At 31.4% G+C, this 15,400-nt stretch overlaps 1 protein-coding gene across 1 annotated transcript; it reads left to right on the top strand.

The window, feature by feature from the left end:
• Positions 1-143: 143 nt before the first annotated feature.
• On the top strand, positions 144-13,015 carry LOC124363615 (chymotrypsin-1-like). Its single transcript, XM_046818872.1, has 6 exons — positions 144-249; positions 4,709-4,833; positions 5,497-5,585; positions 6,878-7,103; positions 11,950-12,084; positions 12,875-13,015. The coding sequence occupies exons 1-6, from the start codon at positions 144-146 to the stop codon at positions 13,013-13,015; spliced, it is 822 nt and encodes a 273-aa protein (XP_046674828.1).
• The last annotated feature ends 2,385 nt before the right edge of the window (positions 13,016-15,400 follow it).

Raw genomic sequence — 15,400 nt, 5'->3', positions numbered from 1 at the left:
TTATTTTAACTTTAGTGATTCCTTTATTACAACAGTGTGGTTTTTATCTTAGTTTGAATACTTTTGGAGGTAGGGATACAGATTATTTCGTTAGCCTAACATTATTAATAAAAATAAAGTAAATATAAAATTGTTGAGCCAAAATGAGGACCACCGGTGGCTTTCATGGCCTGAAGATGGCTCTCCCCTTTGAGGACCACTGGCTGTCCTCACGGAACCAGTGTGCCGGTTTTAAAGATTTTGCATCATGTATCAAATATTGTAAATAATCCTCGACAGTCAACGTGCAACGTTCAAAAGTGAGCTAGGGAGAGTAATACAATGCATAAGTGTGATAAAATCAATTCTTTACATTGAATTTTAACCTTGAATTTCAATTATATTATTTTATCTATTTACTCTATGAATACATGACTCATAAAGCCAATGTAAAAATACTTATTCCGTGGAGTAGAATTTTCCTGCATTGACCTTAGTGTTGTCCACATATAAATGAAACTTCATACAAAACATAGACTATAGATGATTACTTTTTTGAGATGTGGGAAATAACAGACAAATGGACAGTGCCATGCTTATTTCCAGTCATTCGAATAAGGTTCAATGAATAGTTAATTGGTAACGCATATAAGCTATATGGTAAAATTAATCTATTCTTGTCTTTAGATATAAGAACGTTATTCTATATTGCCAGATAGTCAAGCCTAATTATCTCATACACTTAAAACTTGTAATAAAACTAGTTATTTTATATAATTAAACTCAAAACTGAATAGGAAAATACATAAAAATTGTTAGACGGACGTTTTACCTTCTACGTATTAATATAAGATACATATACAAATCTTCCGCCTCCATTCTTAACGTGGACCTTTATTCAAAACTAATAATGTTAAAGTTATTTGTATAAAAATTAAACAAAAGACAATGTACTAGATCAATTAATAAAGAATAACGTAGGGGATGGAAACAGGCAACACATGATATGTTTACCAGAATTGGATGAAATTATTTTACCGTCCAACTTATTTGAATGAACTTTATTACGCTCGGTAAAATATTCATTTAAACATTAAATTTGCAATGTAATAGTGAAATTTATTTCACTTCACGTTGATGTTGCCTCACATGTGCGGGCGTCAGCATGTTGGTTCGACATTGTAGCTGTAGTCGGAAAAAAGTGAAGATTAGTAGACTAGAAGTCTAAAACATGAATGCTGGACGCACCTGAAGTTGTACTCATCGTTAATATCAAACTCAGAGACTCGAAGTTAAACTCGCGGACATGGCGCGCGAGGTGTTGCTCGGCAGCAGGACCGTTAGCTACAAGTTCACGAAAGAAAAAATTAATACGTGTGCTTATTAGATTGTTAATCCATAATGAATTTAGTTCCAAGAACATTGGATGTAAATTATGTAGCTGCCTTGTGTTTCGAATAAGGAAATATATGTACATTTATCCGAGGTTTAGCAAGCAAGCTCGGAGGCTTTCTACGTGTATGAGCAATTCTGGTTCGAGTTAATTATATGTCCGATGAATTTTCCATGTTCCTAAGAGAATCTGCCATAAATTGTACATTTATAGCTATTGAAATTTTCTTAGGTCTAACAATTTTTTATGACTTACGTGATTTTGCTTTGTTTCCCGTACAATAATATATTATATACATGAATAAAATATATTCAATAATATATATATATATATATATATATATATATATATATATATATATATATATATACATACACACATACGCAGTTCTAATAAACCTAATGCTGATAAAAGACTAAGCTTAGTTTTATAACATTCTTTATATCTGCATTAAAATTTGCAATAACTTTGTCTTTAATAATAACAAGTTTAACATACTTGTTATTTTCTTTTATATACTGTCTAACCTCACTTATACTAAAACTTACTCTATGGCATGAAGACTATGAATAGACACACATTTTAAATTTAAATGAAATTAATTAAAGATATCGTCGTGCTGTTATAATACAATGTTTCCTATTTACTACTATTAACACTCTTTCAATGAACATTTTACAACTTTAATAAGTTTTTTTTTTCTTTAATAACAAGAATAATTTTAGCTTTGGAAAATTAGTTTATTATAGCCAGTAAATTTACCTGTCCTTTACTCAAGAGAGCGATTAGATCAGATCAGATGAAGGAAAAAATGTCTTTGAAGTACCTATAATGTATAAAACAACAATATCATCTCCAATTATAACAATTATTAGAAAATCAAACACAAATAGATTATCTTAACTTTTTCTCAAACTGTCTTGATAATTTTATGATATTTAAACAACATGTACCACTATTCATATTAAATTAAACATTCTAACCGCTGGTATGTTTAAGTAATATCCTTTCCTTCAGTGATCTACACATACTACAATGAAAGTGGCATTTATTTCTATTGTCGTGATTCTCATGAGTTTATGTAAGTAGTGTAAGAAATAAGTGATTCTTTGAGTGAAATATTGTGTTTGGCATTGTATGTGAGTGGTGGTAAATATAAAAATATTGGACGATAATTTGTTAAGACAATCTATTTTACTACCATTATGTTGTTTAAGTCATATGAATGAAATATAGTAACCGAAAAAGTTTTGATTAGTAACGTTGTGATAGGGTAACACCAAATCTAAGATGAACAAAGTAAACATAATTTTATTGTTCACTGACACTATCTGTTACTTCAGTGATGGTATCCATTAAGAAAGTACTACTCTTTCAATTAAAAGTTGCATCAAACTTTAGTAGAATATTACATTTAGCTTTTTTTGCTAATATTACACACACGTATTTAAGTCTAATTTTATATATTATGAAATATATATTTAAAGTATAATACAAATAGATTTCAATCTGTTTGTCTGCATGTTTCCTTGGAATTTATTCAATCAACGACTGTATCTATTAAATATGTACAACGATATAGTATTAACTGTTTGAGAATGATAGGTAAATTTTTATAACCCACAACACATGTTTTATCTCTACTATCTAAAAAAAGGATATATAGGCAAATTTTAAGATACATATTCAACATTTGTAAAACGTTTTTATATCATTAGTTACTAGCAAGTGCACTAATGTACACTATCATATAAAAATTTTGTGTGTGTATTTGTGTAACTAAATAACATTCAACAATCAAACTAGTTATACTTAAATTGTACATAACTATTCTTAGGTTCTCTGGTTAAAATATGTTATGAGGCCTATTTATATTTCTAATATCCCTCCGATCTACGCCCTACTGGTTCCTAAAGTTGTGAAAATCTCATAAGAAAAGCTTTAAAGCAAACAAATATTACTATCCTGTTTAACGTAATCAACAGTTTGGTGTAAACTTATTTTATAACCGCACAACCTTATGAATAATGAATTTAACTGTTATTAAATTTTTCTTTTATTTATAGTCTTAAAAGTAAAAAATAACCTAAATACTATCAAGAATTTAATGTTACACGATTTGCTACCGTCTCCTTTATGTCATGGCGATTGTTATTTACTGTAGAACTGTGGTCAGTTATCAGTAGCTGGAATTGTGTCTATATCATTTGTGTTAATTTACAAAATGTGTGATTAATTTGATTAAATACATGATATCTCTTATATCATGTATTATCCTGTGCAAGGGACTGACACGTATTTCCAGACTTACGCGTACCAAGAGACAAACTTTATACATAAAATTAATCAATTATTATTAAGGTTATAATTTTATCCGGATCTATACGACGGTATTAGCTAATACTTGTAAATCTACAAGCGATTTAGCAGACTTTCGAACGTTTGATTTCTCTCAAGATTTCTAGTTCGAATAAATTATTTTTCCAATTTTAAATTTATATTTATAGCAACTTTAATGTAATCCGTTATTTTTTGCTACATAGTTTATTATGCCCTATTTACCCGACAAGAATATATATCACATAAACAGGTCTGAGAAGCCTACTTTAGTCAAGAGACAACTAACATAGTATAGTCTTTGATACCTGCATTACAATACTGAAAAAGTACTGCATAATAATGTTTTTAATACATATAGTTAAAAGTATATTTTTACTAAAACGTTTAATTTTGTTATCTGGATATTGTCTTACTCCATGCTCAACAGAGTTTGAAGAAAAGGTTTAAATTACAGATATTGTTAGTATTAAGCTTATTTTATGCTTTTAAAAATATACACGTAAAACAATGAATAATATTGAAATTTATTAAACACACGTTGGGCTGTTAATAAATTCAATGTCTTCAATAAATTTAAAAGCATTCTTCAATTAATAAACATATTTTTTTAAATGCACAATTCCAGATCAGTGGTTGTAGCTAGGAAGTTTAAAACAGCCAGAAACTCTAAGAATATCCATGTAAACTCTTAGTACAACCGGTTTTCACGCAATTAAATAACACATTAAGGCGGCACCATTACGTTTTTATATAATAATATAGATCAATAAATACAATAAACTAGATTAATCAATTCCTTATGCTATTTTGTAACAATACTTGATCACGATAACAATTTAACTCTAAACTTAATTCAATAGTATTTGTAATGTTACTAACACTAGTAATTCATCTGTACATACGTCGCACTTCATCGGATTGCTCGAGCAAAAGGTCCACAAATTGTAAATATCCTCAGGCTAACAAAATAAGCAGTAACAATGTTACGTTTTACAGGTTTGGCAAGGGGGCTACAAATTCGTAAACATCCTAGGGCTAACATCATAAGCAGTAACAATAAGAAATCCAGTCTTGGGATAATTAATGGTAAATCCACTTCCATTCAAAAATGCCCATTCATGGTAAGTATATCTATTTGATTGTATGCATTATTAATTTATTACTTAAAAAAACGTGGCATCGCATATGGTTACAATTCTCACTGTATTACGCTTTGTATTTGTATTTTTTCCATTTTTAAAAAAGCGTTTTTGTAATTGTTTCATTTATAATTATAGTTTAGTAAAAATAAATTCAAATAAAAATAGTAACAAGACGAAACTGCTAAACTTTAAGTATTAGGAGAATGTTTAATACTTGCGTACAGGTAATACACTACAGGTAGTAAAACTGGTTTTAAGAACAACAATATACATATACATATTAAATATTTTAAAATCAAACAAATACATACTTTAGCAATTAAAAATACTATAAGGTTTATAGGATTTTATTTTTGTACATATAATCTTACCGTAGAAACTTTCTTTACGATTTGTAAACCTGTGTTATTTATTAAATATAGGAGTGCTGCGTTATCAAAAAACATACATAGCCTTGGTCATTAGTAACTCGGACTAAAAACTATAAGCTTCACCTAAAATTGTTAATGTGTGTAATATATATAGCAGTATTATTAATGAATAGTAGTGAATAGTAAAAAGCTGCGAATAAATGTCTTGCATATTAGCAGATTCAAACTGGTACCATATATGTATCTCCTGTTGCAAAATTCTCCATTTCAGGTTGCCATACTTATGGATAATGAATTATTTACCTCAGGAGTTATTCTCAATTCTCACTGGATACTGACTACTGCCTACTCTGTCTATTGGTAAGACATAAACAATGGTTCCTATCCTGTTCATATTTTAATTATGGTAACAAAATATTCATATAAAATCTGAAATATGTAAAAACATGCAATAGAGCTTATCTTACTTTGAAAAGCGTACAAATTCAAAGTAATATTGATATTCTAGCTTTAATGTAAAAATAAGGAGATTAAATTTAAATAAAATTCTTTTGCTGGGTAAGACTAATGATATTTTGTCAATATCGATAATCACTACTATTATTAGCTTAGCGCCAGTGTAACCTTCACTCAGCCGTATCGGGGGGGGGGGGGAAACCTGTCCGTCCTAGGATATCTCGGGAACGAATTGATATATACATATTACAAATTAAATCATGTTACTGCTGATTATACATATTTAATGAACATACACACCCACACACGCCTGAAGACACACACACACACACACACACACACACACACACACTCACTCACACACACACACACACTCACACACACACACACACTCATATATATATATATATATATATATATATTTATTTATTAAAACGAACCGTTATCATTGAATCACGAAAATTATGCCTGTTATATTCCAGACAGATACAAAACATGGTTTGTAGGTAGTTTAGATTCGTCCCCTAGCAGAACTGAGTCGTATTATATCTAATATTACATTAATATCAATGTTCCTGAGTAGTAAGTTTCCAGTAAACTTTTCAGCTGTAAAATGGCTGTATACGGTTGCTATGTACGATTTAACTATTGTAATATTTTGGTTCTCTATTTTGTATGGCTCCAGCAAAAGTAAATTTCACAAGCAGTGTTATAATATCAATAGTAACAAATTTTTAAAATATAAGAAAAATCAATAAAAGTAATAATGCCGAATGAAGGTTTAAATTTTGCAGCATGATAAGATAGATGTAAAAAAATCGTGGCCGACACGGAATGAATATCTACTATGTTAGCTTCAATGGAGGACTCTTTAGTTAATTTAACAGCCATAGTATGTTAATAAACGAATATGAAGTTTTAACCACACTGATCCTATCTATGGTTTATTAAATTAGGAGCAATAAAGCATAATTTTATATTAACATTAAGTTTAAAATTAAAATAACATAAAATCAAAGAGATGTGGGTTCATGTATTTTTAAGTTCTTTTTAATGTATTTCGTCGGAAAAGAATAAAACTTTAGGTCACACATTTAATGTACCTAGCTAGAGTGAGTGACTTCACTTAAACATATTTATTTAAAGTTACAATCACATTTTTGTCAGAAGAATGTATTTTGAACCAATATTTTTAGGAGTAACTCAACCAAGCTCTCATTCCGAATTGGCAGTACCGAGTCTGATGAGGGAAGCCAGATCTTCACTGTAGACCATGTTGTAACCAACAAGAACTACACGGGCTCCTGGGATAACGACATTGCGGTCATCAAGCTCAACAAGCCAATCAAGTTCGGGAAGAACGCAAAACCCATCAAACTTCGAACCAAAAATCTCAAATCGGGGACTAAAGGCTTAATAGCAGTGAGCCGGGGCTCAGTTCGGACAATTTTGTCTATTATTTTTCCCACCTCGGCCACTCTTGTCAGTCGGTGGGGGAGTCACTCCGTCAGAGTATTGATTTTCTGCCTGGTTGGACTGATTGGTTGAGGTCAGCTGGTTGACCTTGACTAGTTTACCAACCAGCTGTTCACCGGCACCGGCTACTGTTCGGAGCGGTCAGATACGTTCGGAGAAGCTACTGTGTTTCTGGCTGTTCTCTGCTCTTCCAGTTTCCCCATGGCTGACTAACTCCACTACTTTCGGCAGTTAATTGTCTTTTTCACCCTCTTAACTTTATTTTTGTTGGCGGTTTTTCTCTCCCACCCAGACACATATTTTCGTAGCTTAGTTAATAGTGGTTTATATATTATTTTGTAACTTGTGTTCCTCGTGTACGTTGTTCGTGTCGCAAAGTGTTCTTTCCTGTCTACCGTACGTTCTAAATTTGTTAATTTTTTTACTATGCAAGTTTAGTTTTTTTATTTTTGCTCTAGTGCTTTCTAACTGATCCGTTCGGCGAACGGAAATTATTTATTCCGTGTACACACTTTGTCTTTTTTAGTGTAAGCGAGACGGTACAGACTTTGCAAATTTTTGTTACCTCGTGTTTTGTGTTGCGTGCAAAATTGAGTGGCAACATTCATGATTTCAATTTTATTATTTAATTTTTGCCTTTATAGTAGCGTGAACTGATTAGAATTTAATTATTGTTATTTGGGAAATAATGTATTGTTATTATTTGTAAATTATATAATTATTATTAGGCCTACCTTACAATTAATATTTAATAGCAAAATGTAAATTATTATAATATTATAATAGAATGATTAAAATCCAGCGAATTATAGTTACAAGTAATTGTTATCACGCTTAATCATTTAGTATGGCTGTTCTAGCCTATAAGTAAATGTTTATATATTTGAAAATTTGTTTTGTTTGTAATATTTAATATTGTCACCAAGTAGTGTATCTTATAATACTTGGTGTCGAGGTATTTTTGGGATATAGTCTTCTGATACTTAAAAGGTACTGTTAGTTACAGATTGTTATTTTTTTTTAATTGTTAAATTTAAATATTTTATTATACTTTGTGGCAAACATAATTAAGTTTTTATTATTTCTCGGGTTGTAGTAAAGTTGTTCTGAATATCTACTGGTTATGTTGGGATTCTATAGGGTCTCCGTGAGTGCCGTCAGCGGGACTGATGCGGCGAGTCTGCCCACAGCACTGAAGCCAACTGAATGCACGCGCCCTGCCAGCGCTATTGGACCGGCATCCAACCGGAGTGTAGTGCTCCCATTCATTTCTTCTGGAACAAGGTTGGATCAAAAATGTTTTTTTACTTCTTATACTGAACTTGCGAGGACTGGGGTGCAGGGAGCGCTGCCAGATGTTAGATCTGGAGGAGGGCCAGTACCTAGCCAGTATTTATTTAGTTAGTTACATGACCTGAAGGGGAGGATTTCATCTTTAATTCGGATTCGTGGAGGCAACTAAGCCCCCGCCTCCTTCGAAAATTGGCTTTAAATATATATTTTTTTTATTTTCGGCTACAAACTTGAAACAAAATTACTTTTCAAAAATAGTGGGCCTAGAAATTCTACAACCTTTTTCCTCCCCTCAGTTCATAAAAAATTTACCTGTTAAAAATGTTATATTTACTACCGCCGTACTTGAAATTGTTATTTATATATCAAATTTCTATATTATATTATATTATTTATTTATTATGTTATTTATTCCTATTTATTAAGTTATTGTCTATATTGGAATTTTATCTGTTGTTATTTAGTTCTTAAGTTACACGGTGCACCGTGGTGCTGAAGTAATTGTATTTTGCATGGAAATGTTTGCCACCTACTAATTATATCTTGTACTCGAAATCTTGTCTCTCTTTGTCTCTCTTCCCACTAGTGGCATGTGATTGTTTTTTTTTTATGATTTGCTCCGAGTTTGGGAGGGGCGCGCTTCCGAGACCTCCTGTCTATTTTCGCCTGCTCGGAATAGCAGGATGGGGAGAGAGCTCAGAAGAGAGTATTAGTGTCGTAACATTCTTAACCATTAATAACACAGTAACAATCTAACAGGTAATATTATCTGCCAAAGTTAACACAATAAAAGTACGCCACACTACTCGTCTTAACACTCTTAGATGAGGTTGCATGCAATATTTAAAATCTATAGCTTATTTCTTTCTCCATGTGTTCTGAGGACAGATATAATAATAAACAATCGTACAGGAATGAGGTTGATACGAAATTACGCATTAAGTAACTCATTCCTTAAAAAATGAATTATCATGCAAAATTTAAAATTAGAATTTAAAATCTTTCTTGAATTATCTCACGTGATAAATTCTCATTTTCGTTAATTAAACTGGGTTTCATATAAGAATTAAAATAATAAAATACTACTCACCAAGGCACTATAAAATCTATAGGTGTGTTGGCATAGTTTGGCTAAGTGTTTTAATACTTTACATGTTTTAATCCCTGGGTGTATTGGGTTTTTGCAAAGTAATTCATTTTGCAATTTTTCAGTTATCATAATAGTTAAACATAAGACCAATCTAAAAATATTCGCTAACTCCAAACAAAATTCCATGGAGTGACATTACCATCTTCTACTCAGTTTCCTCTCATTTATGAAGCTTCATGGACAATTTCGACTATGGGTTTGTTTTTTCTAAGATATCGTGCGAACAGACAGACAGAAATGACATTTTTTAGCCCCCACATTTCTCGAGCAGTAGGCATCGATCAATGAATTGAATAAACAAATTAAAAAAACTGTTAGGCGTCAGATTGGTTTTTATGCTTATGCCTGTTGAATTGAGTTATTTAATGCATTAGTTAAAGTCCTATCCTACGTACCTCATTTCCATCAGGGATACTAATATGCTGTCTAGGAGGTTAAAAATTTCATAGGTGACTAAATATTCTTGTAATTTCAAATAAACTTTTTTAAATATACCTAGCTAATACATAAATAATGTTTATAACAGGACATCAATATTCTTTTAATACTTACTCAACATACATATTTTATCCATACCATTCAATAGCTGTGGATTATACTTACAAACTGAAAAATCAAAAACAGCATTCGTCGTATAATATTTAAATTTTGGTCCAAAGTTCTCATATATGTGTTTGTTGCTTCAACGCTTTCCGGGCATGCATCCTTTGTTGTTTAGTGCAGATTACCTCTTCAAAGATGTAGAGATTTGTACAGATATCTTGTACTGTTACAGTATTTATTTTGTGTTCATTGGGTGACATCTGAATGAGTATTTAACCTTTATACAGTATGGAATCATTGATTACACATGCATGCCTGACTAATACTACTAAAATGTTAGGGAACTCACAACTAAAGATAAAATACGTGTGGTTTAAAAGTGGGTTAAGACAAGTATTAAATGACTATATAAATTTATAGTTGTGACTTTTAATTTATTAAGGCCCTTACTGGCACTTATATTTATTTTTACAAATTTGAATCTTCTTTTAGGCAACAATGAGATCAAATTAAAGTGGTTCATTCTTTATACGGCTGATAAGATAACGTTATCGAGCCCTTTATCTGATTCGTCCACTCCTTCTTCACCTGCAATAACATGAGAGAAGCATATCTCTTACCTGGCTATAAATACGTGCACCGATGAATGGCGTTGATATCCTTCTGTCAAAGCTGAACGTGTCGTGAATGAGCAGGTTCTGGCTACCTTGGTTGTTGTGATCAATATATTTTTAGGCATTGGAAAGTCAAATCCCAAACATATCGCAACATACAACATTAAACAATAAAAACAACATTAAAATAACGCCTTCTTTTTATTGACCTGCACCTTAGAGTAGGGTGAACCCTCAATGCAGCAGCGCTAGCGGATAGATCACGCGGGGAAGTAAATAAAAGATCATTTTCTAAAGGGTTTGGTCCATCTTCTCCTGAAATTGTTTAATAAAACTGATGCCAGTGACACATAAAGAACCTGATCAAACACAGGACTGAATAACTTTGAATTACACCATGTGGAATGAATTGCGGGTCTATTGCAGAGACACATTAGCCCTTCGACCTTCTTCTTCGTGTAATCAAAAATTGATTGCTTAGTATATTAGCGCTAGGAAACTGAGATGGTTTCATAGTTATTTTTCTGGTTCGATTTAGTGCTAATAACATTTACCAAAATATCAGGCTCCGACAGAAATTGAAATCATATTCGTGAACTTTTGTGCATTTTATAAAATTAGAGAGGAACATATTTTATATCTATGAAACCTGTTTTATTGCTCGTATACATATATTTCAAAGGTTTATATAGTGTAGTAATTATCGAAAATTACTGTGTAAAATCTTTTGGAATATTACGATTAAAATGTTCTATGTAGTATATTAATTCATGCATCACCTGTCCAATCCTTTCTGTGTCGTATACTAGGACAAATATTTTGAGCCAATCACACTACAATGACTTACAATGTATTTACGGATTCAGTTTGATTACAAATATTACTGGACATTAATACTGTAAATTTCTTTAATCACTTAAAGTAAAGCACTTTTACTTTATGCTTTTTGAAGGGAAATAATTCTAAAGGTTATCCTGAAAATTTCAAAACGTGCACTTTAATTTACAATAAAATAGGTACTTCGCATTATAAAAGTACTGTAACTAAATTAAAACACTGAATATATCAATGTGTTGATTGATATGAACTTTACCATCCTTGGCCAGAGCCTTGTGTTGTTTATTAAAGTAATAGGAAGAAAACTTGTTAAGTAGTATTTGTTATGTTTTTGATAATTTCATTATGGTTTTAGTCCGAAGAGTCGTCGCCTGTCTTGCTGGACACCAAAGTAACAGTTTACGATTGGGAGAAATGTCAAAATATTTACCCCGATGACGTCACACCTAGACAGATTTGTACCTACGACACCAAAACTGGACCTTGCGTTGTAAGTGTATTAAGATATAATGACGAATATGATAATTATTACTAATTACAATTATTTTAGTTTACCTTGGAAAATTCCTGATTAGCCAGTACAAAATAAAAAGATATTTATTAAATTTAACACAGCATTTAAATTTATGAATTTCCATTATTCCTGAAACGTACATACACTTTCAGGTGGTTTCCATGTTCAGTAAGTTCTTAAGCTATTTAAGGTTGAGTACTACACCAGATATTTATTTAATACATACAAAAGTTACAGTAAAACGTTCTCTATCACCAAATATTTTTACAATTATTGTTATAATAGTATTTTATTAGTTTAATGGTAAATGCTTTCTTTGATGTACATGGTAGACATTTTTTATCCAAATTATTACAATGGATTTTACAAAGTGAGTAATTCTTGTGCTGGAATGAAAACATGAAGACTGTCTACTGAGAGGTGTAATGTTCTGTCGATAAATTCAATAACAAGTTACGATTGTCAAATCTTGAGTTTTCTTCTTTTTTAGTGCGACAAATTCAAAGTGGTTTAGCGGATTAATGCTAATCTCTGGATTTTTCTTTATCAAGCGTCATACCTCCTATTTTATTTAAATATACTCCGATCAGATAAGATGCAAGTTTAATTTTATTATTTTAATTTTCTAAGAATTAACTGAGGAACATTTATTGAAAATATAGTGTTATAAATGTTATTTAAATATAAAACTTTTACACAAAAGCTTGAAATTTATGACAAATATCATACTAATTATATATGAGTACATAAATAATGTCATGTACAGTTTGTCTGGGGAGACCCGCTGGTGTACAAGGGGGCGTTGTACGGACTGTTGACTGGAATCAGCGAATGCCTCTCTTATCCGGTTGTTTACACGGATGTGCCTGCTTATCTTGACTGGATCAAAAGTGCCATAAAGGAGTGACTGATCAGAAATATAGAAAATTATGGTTCATAGAGGAAATTGTAATAGAGCTTATATCTAGATGGCCTAAACTACAATATTCGTTAGTACAGCAATGATATTTAAATTGTGGTTTCATTGTCCCAGGTCCTTCCACATTCCCCCGCAAGCTCCTTTTCCAACTGCCAAATTAAGGCAATTTTTTGAACTGCATCAAAATAGCTCTGTCGTCCAAGAGATCAATCTATGGAAATGGATAAAAATAAGAGATATTAAAACAATTGTTTAAATCTTTTATCAAATATTTACAACTCAAATTCGTACAGATGTTTTATTTGCCAATGTGACAAAGGAAAAGTATGTATTTATTCCAAATTTATTAGATACACATTTATTTGTAGATTTTTCTCTTTTACTTTAGGTAGTTTTGAAAAGGCCTGAAAACGTTTAGTGATTTCCTTCCTTGTAAAGTTGTGGTATTGTGGTAAGTGAAGCTGAAACTTTTTTCTATATTTTTTAGGTAAACATACAGATTATTTTTTTAGTCTAGCAATATTAATAAAAATAAAGTAAAAAAGTCGTCGAAGTCAAAATGATGACCACCCGTGGCTCTCATGGCCTGTGAATGCATTGCCTATGAAGACCACTAGCTGTCCTCACGCGCCTGTGTGTAGGTTTTAGAGTTGAATTTTTACTCTATTTCTATCTACTTACCTTATGAATACATGAGTCATAAACTATTTCGAAATACTCACATTATCATTGCAGTGGAAATTTCTTTCATCGACCTCAGTGTTGTCTATATATAAATGAAGCTTCATACAAACATTAAAATTCTGCTGATGATTACGTTTTCGAGATGTTGTGCGAAATTACAGACACATATTAAAAATCAAGAATCTTTATTAGTCATTATAAAATCATTAAAATGCATTTAAATCGTCACCAAAGCTTCAATAAAATATTAGATCAAAATATATTACATTAAATGTTAATTCCAGTGAAAGCCTGACTGGCCAAGATGAAATAACAGTATCCTACGTATAACTAAGCATGGACAGTCAACAATAAATATATACATTAATAGATTTTACAGAAAATAAATTAATAAATTTGTAATAAAATGGTAAAACTTTCAATTATAAATAAATATAAGACAATTAAAACAGTTACAAGTAACACATTTACGTGGGCTACAATACAGATAGGTTTAAAAGTTAAAAAGAAACACTATCACAGACAGTGCTAGGTATTCATCTATACTATAAAAAGGTATAGTTAACCGCCATCTACACATCACTGATTTGAATGTACTAAGACTAATGTTATGACTGGTAAGAGGTAGTTTATTAAACAAACGGATACCGATAAAAGAATACATAGATTGTGTTTTACTTAATCTGCAGTAGGGCTGATCTAAATATAAGCTGCCTCTAGTAGGATATTGATGAATGTCTTTCTAAGAGAAAAGTCAACAAGATCGTGTTTAATTTAATCAGACATGAATAAATATAAAGGTTGATAACTGTTAGAATACCTTTCTCCGCAAAAATATGTTTACATGTAGTTAAGGAGGAGACACCTGCCAAAATTCTAACAGCCTTTTTCTGTAACAGTAATAATTTTTGAATATCATGACTGTTACCCGATATGGTGATTCCATACAATATGGTGCTATGAAAAAATGCCTAATCAGCGGATTAAGATAATCATTGGGAACAAGTTTCTTTAGGTAGCGCAGTAAAAGGAAAATACTCTTGACAGCCTACAACATACACTTTGAACATAGGGTTGCCAAGTCAAATTAGAATCTAAAGTTATACCCAACAGTCTTACATAGGACTTTATTTTAATCATACTTCGTTAACGTAAGATTTTTACAAAGAGAAAATAAAATATTTTGTGATTTATTATCATTTAGTAACAGACCATTAGATGAAAACCCGTGGTTAGCTTGGTGGAGGACATGAGTTCTCTCTACAAAAAAGGTATTTATATCGTTATTTATACAATAAAACGTGGAGTCATGTGCGAAAATTACTGAACCGAAATCCACATTGGTAGGCAAATCATTTATAAGAACTAAGAATAAGAATGGGCCAAGGACCGATCCCTGTGGTACACCACCCTTAACTGAAGCTAACTCAGAGAGTGTGTTGTTGAAGTACACCCTCTGGGTGCGATCAGTCAGGTAAGTGTGAAAGAAGTTTAGCTCAACACCATTTAGGCCATAATGTTGTAATTTGTTAGGGAGGATATCACGTGGAACACAGTCTAGAGCAGTATTCAAAACCACCTATTACTCCTGAGACTAGAAGCTTGTCCGCGCTCACAGTGGATAAACCATTGAGAAAGCCGAATTGATTTTAGAAATAAGAGAATTAGATTTAAAAAATTCACTAACCT

Source organism: Homalodisca vitripennis, chromosome 5 (assembly GCF_021130785.1).
Source record: "Homalodisca vitripennis isolate AUS2020 chromosome 5, UT_GWSS_2.1, whole genome shotgun sequence".
Taxonomy (NCBI): domain Eukaryota; kingdom Metazoa; phylum Arthropoda; class Insecta; order Hemiptera; family Cicadellidae; genus Homalodisca; species Homalodisca vitripennis.
The sequence above is the reverse complement of the archived record's forward strand: the minus strand, read 5'-3'. Positions and strand labels throughout refer to the sequence as shown.

Bases quoted from the DNA above. Each gene is read 5' to 3' on its own strand.
- LOC124363615 (XM_046818872.1), top strand. From the start codon at position 144: ATGAGGACCACCGGTGGCTTTCATGGCCTGAAGATGGCTCTCCCCTTT. The intron at 5,586-6,877 runs GTAAGACATAAA...CAATATTTTTAG, and splicing joins ACTGCCTACTCTGTCTATTG to GAGTAACTCAACCAAGCTCT. The intron at 12,085-12,874 runs GTAAGTGTATTA...TGTCATGTACAG, and splicing joins CCAAAACTGGACCTTGCGTT to TTTGTCTGGGGAGACCCGCT.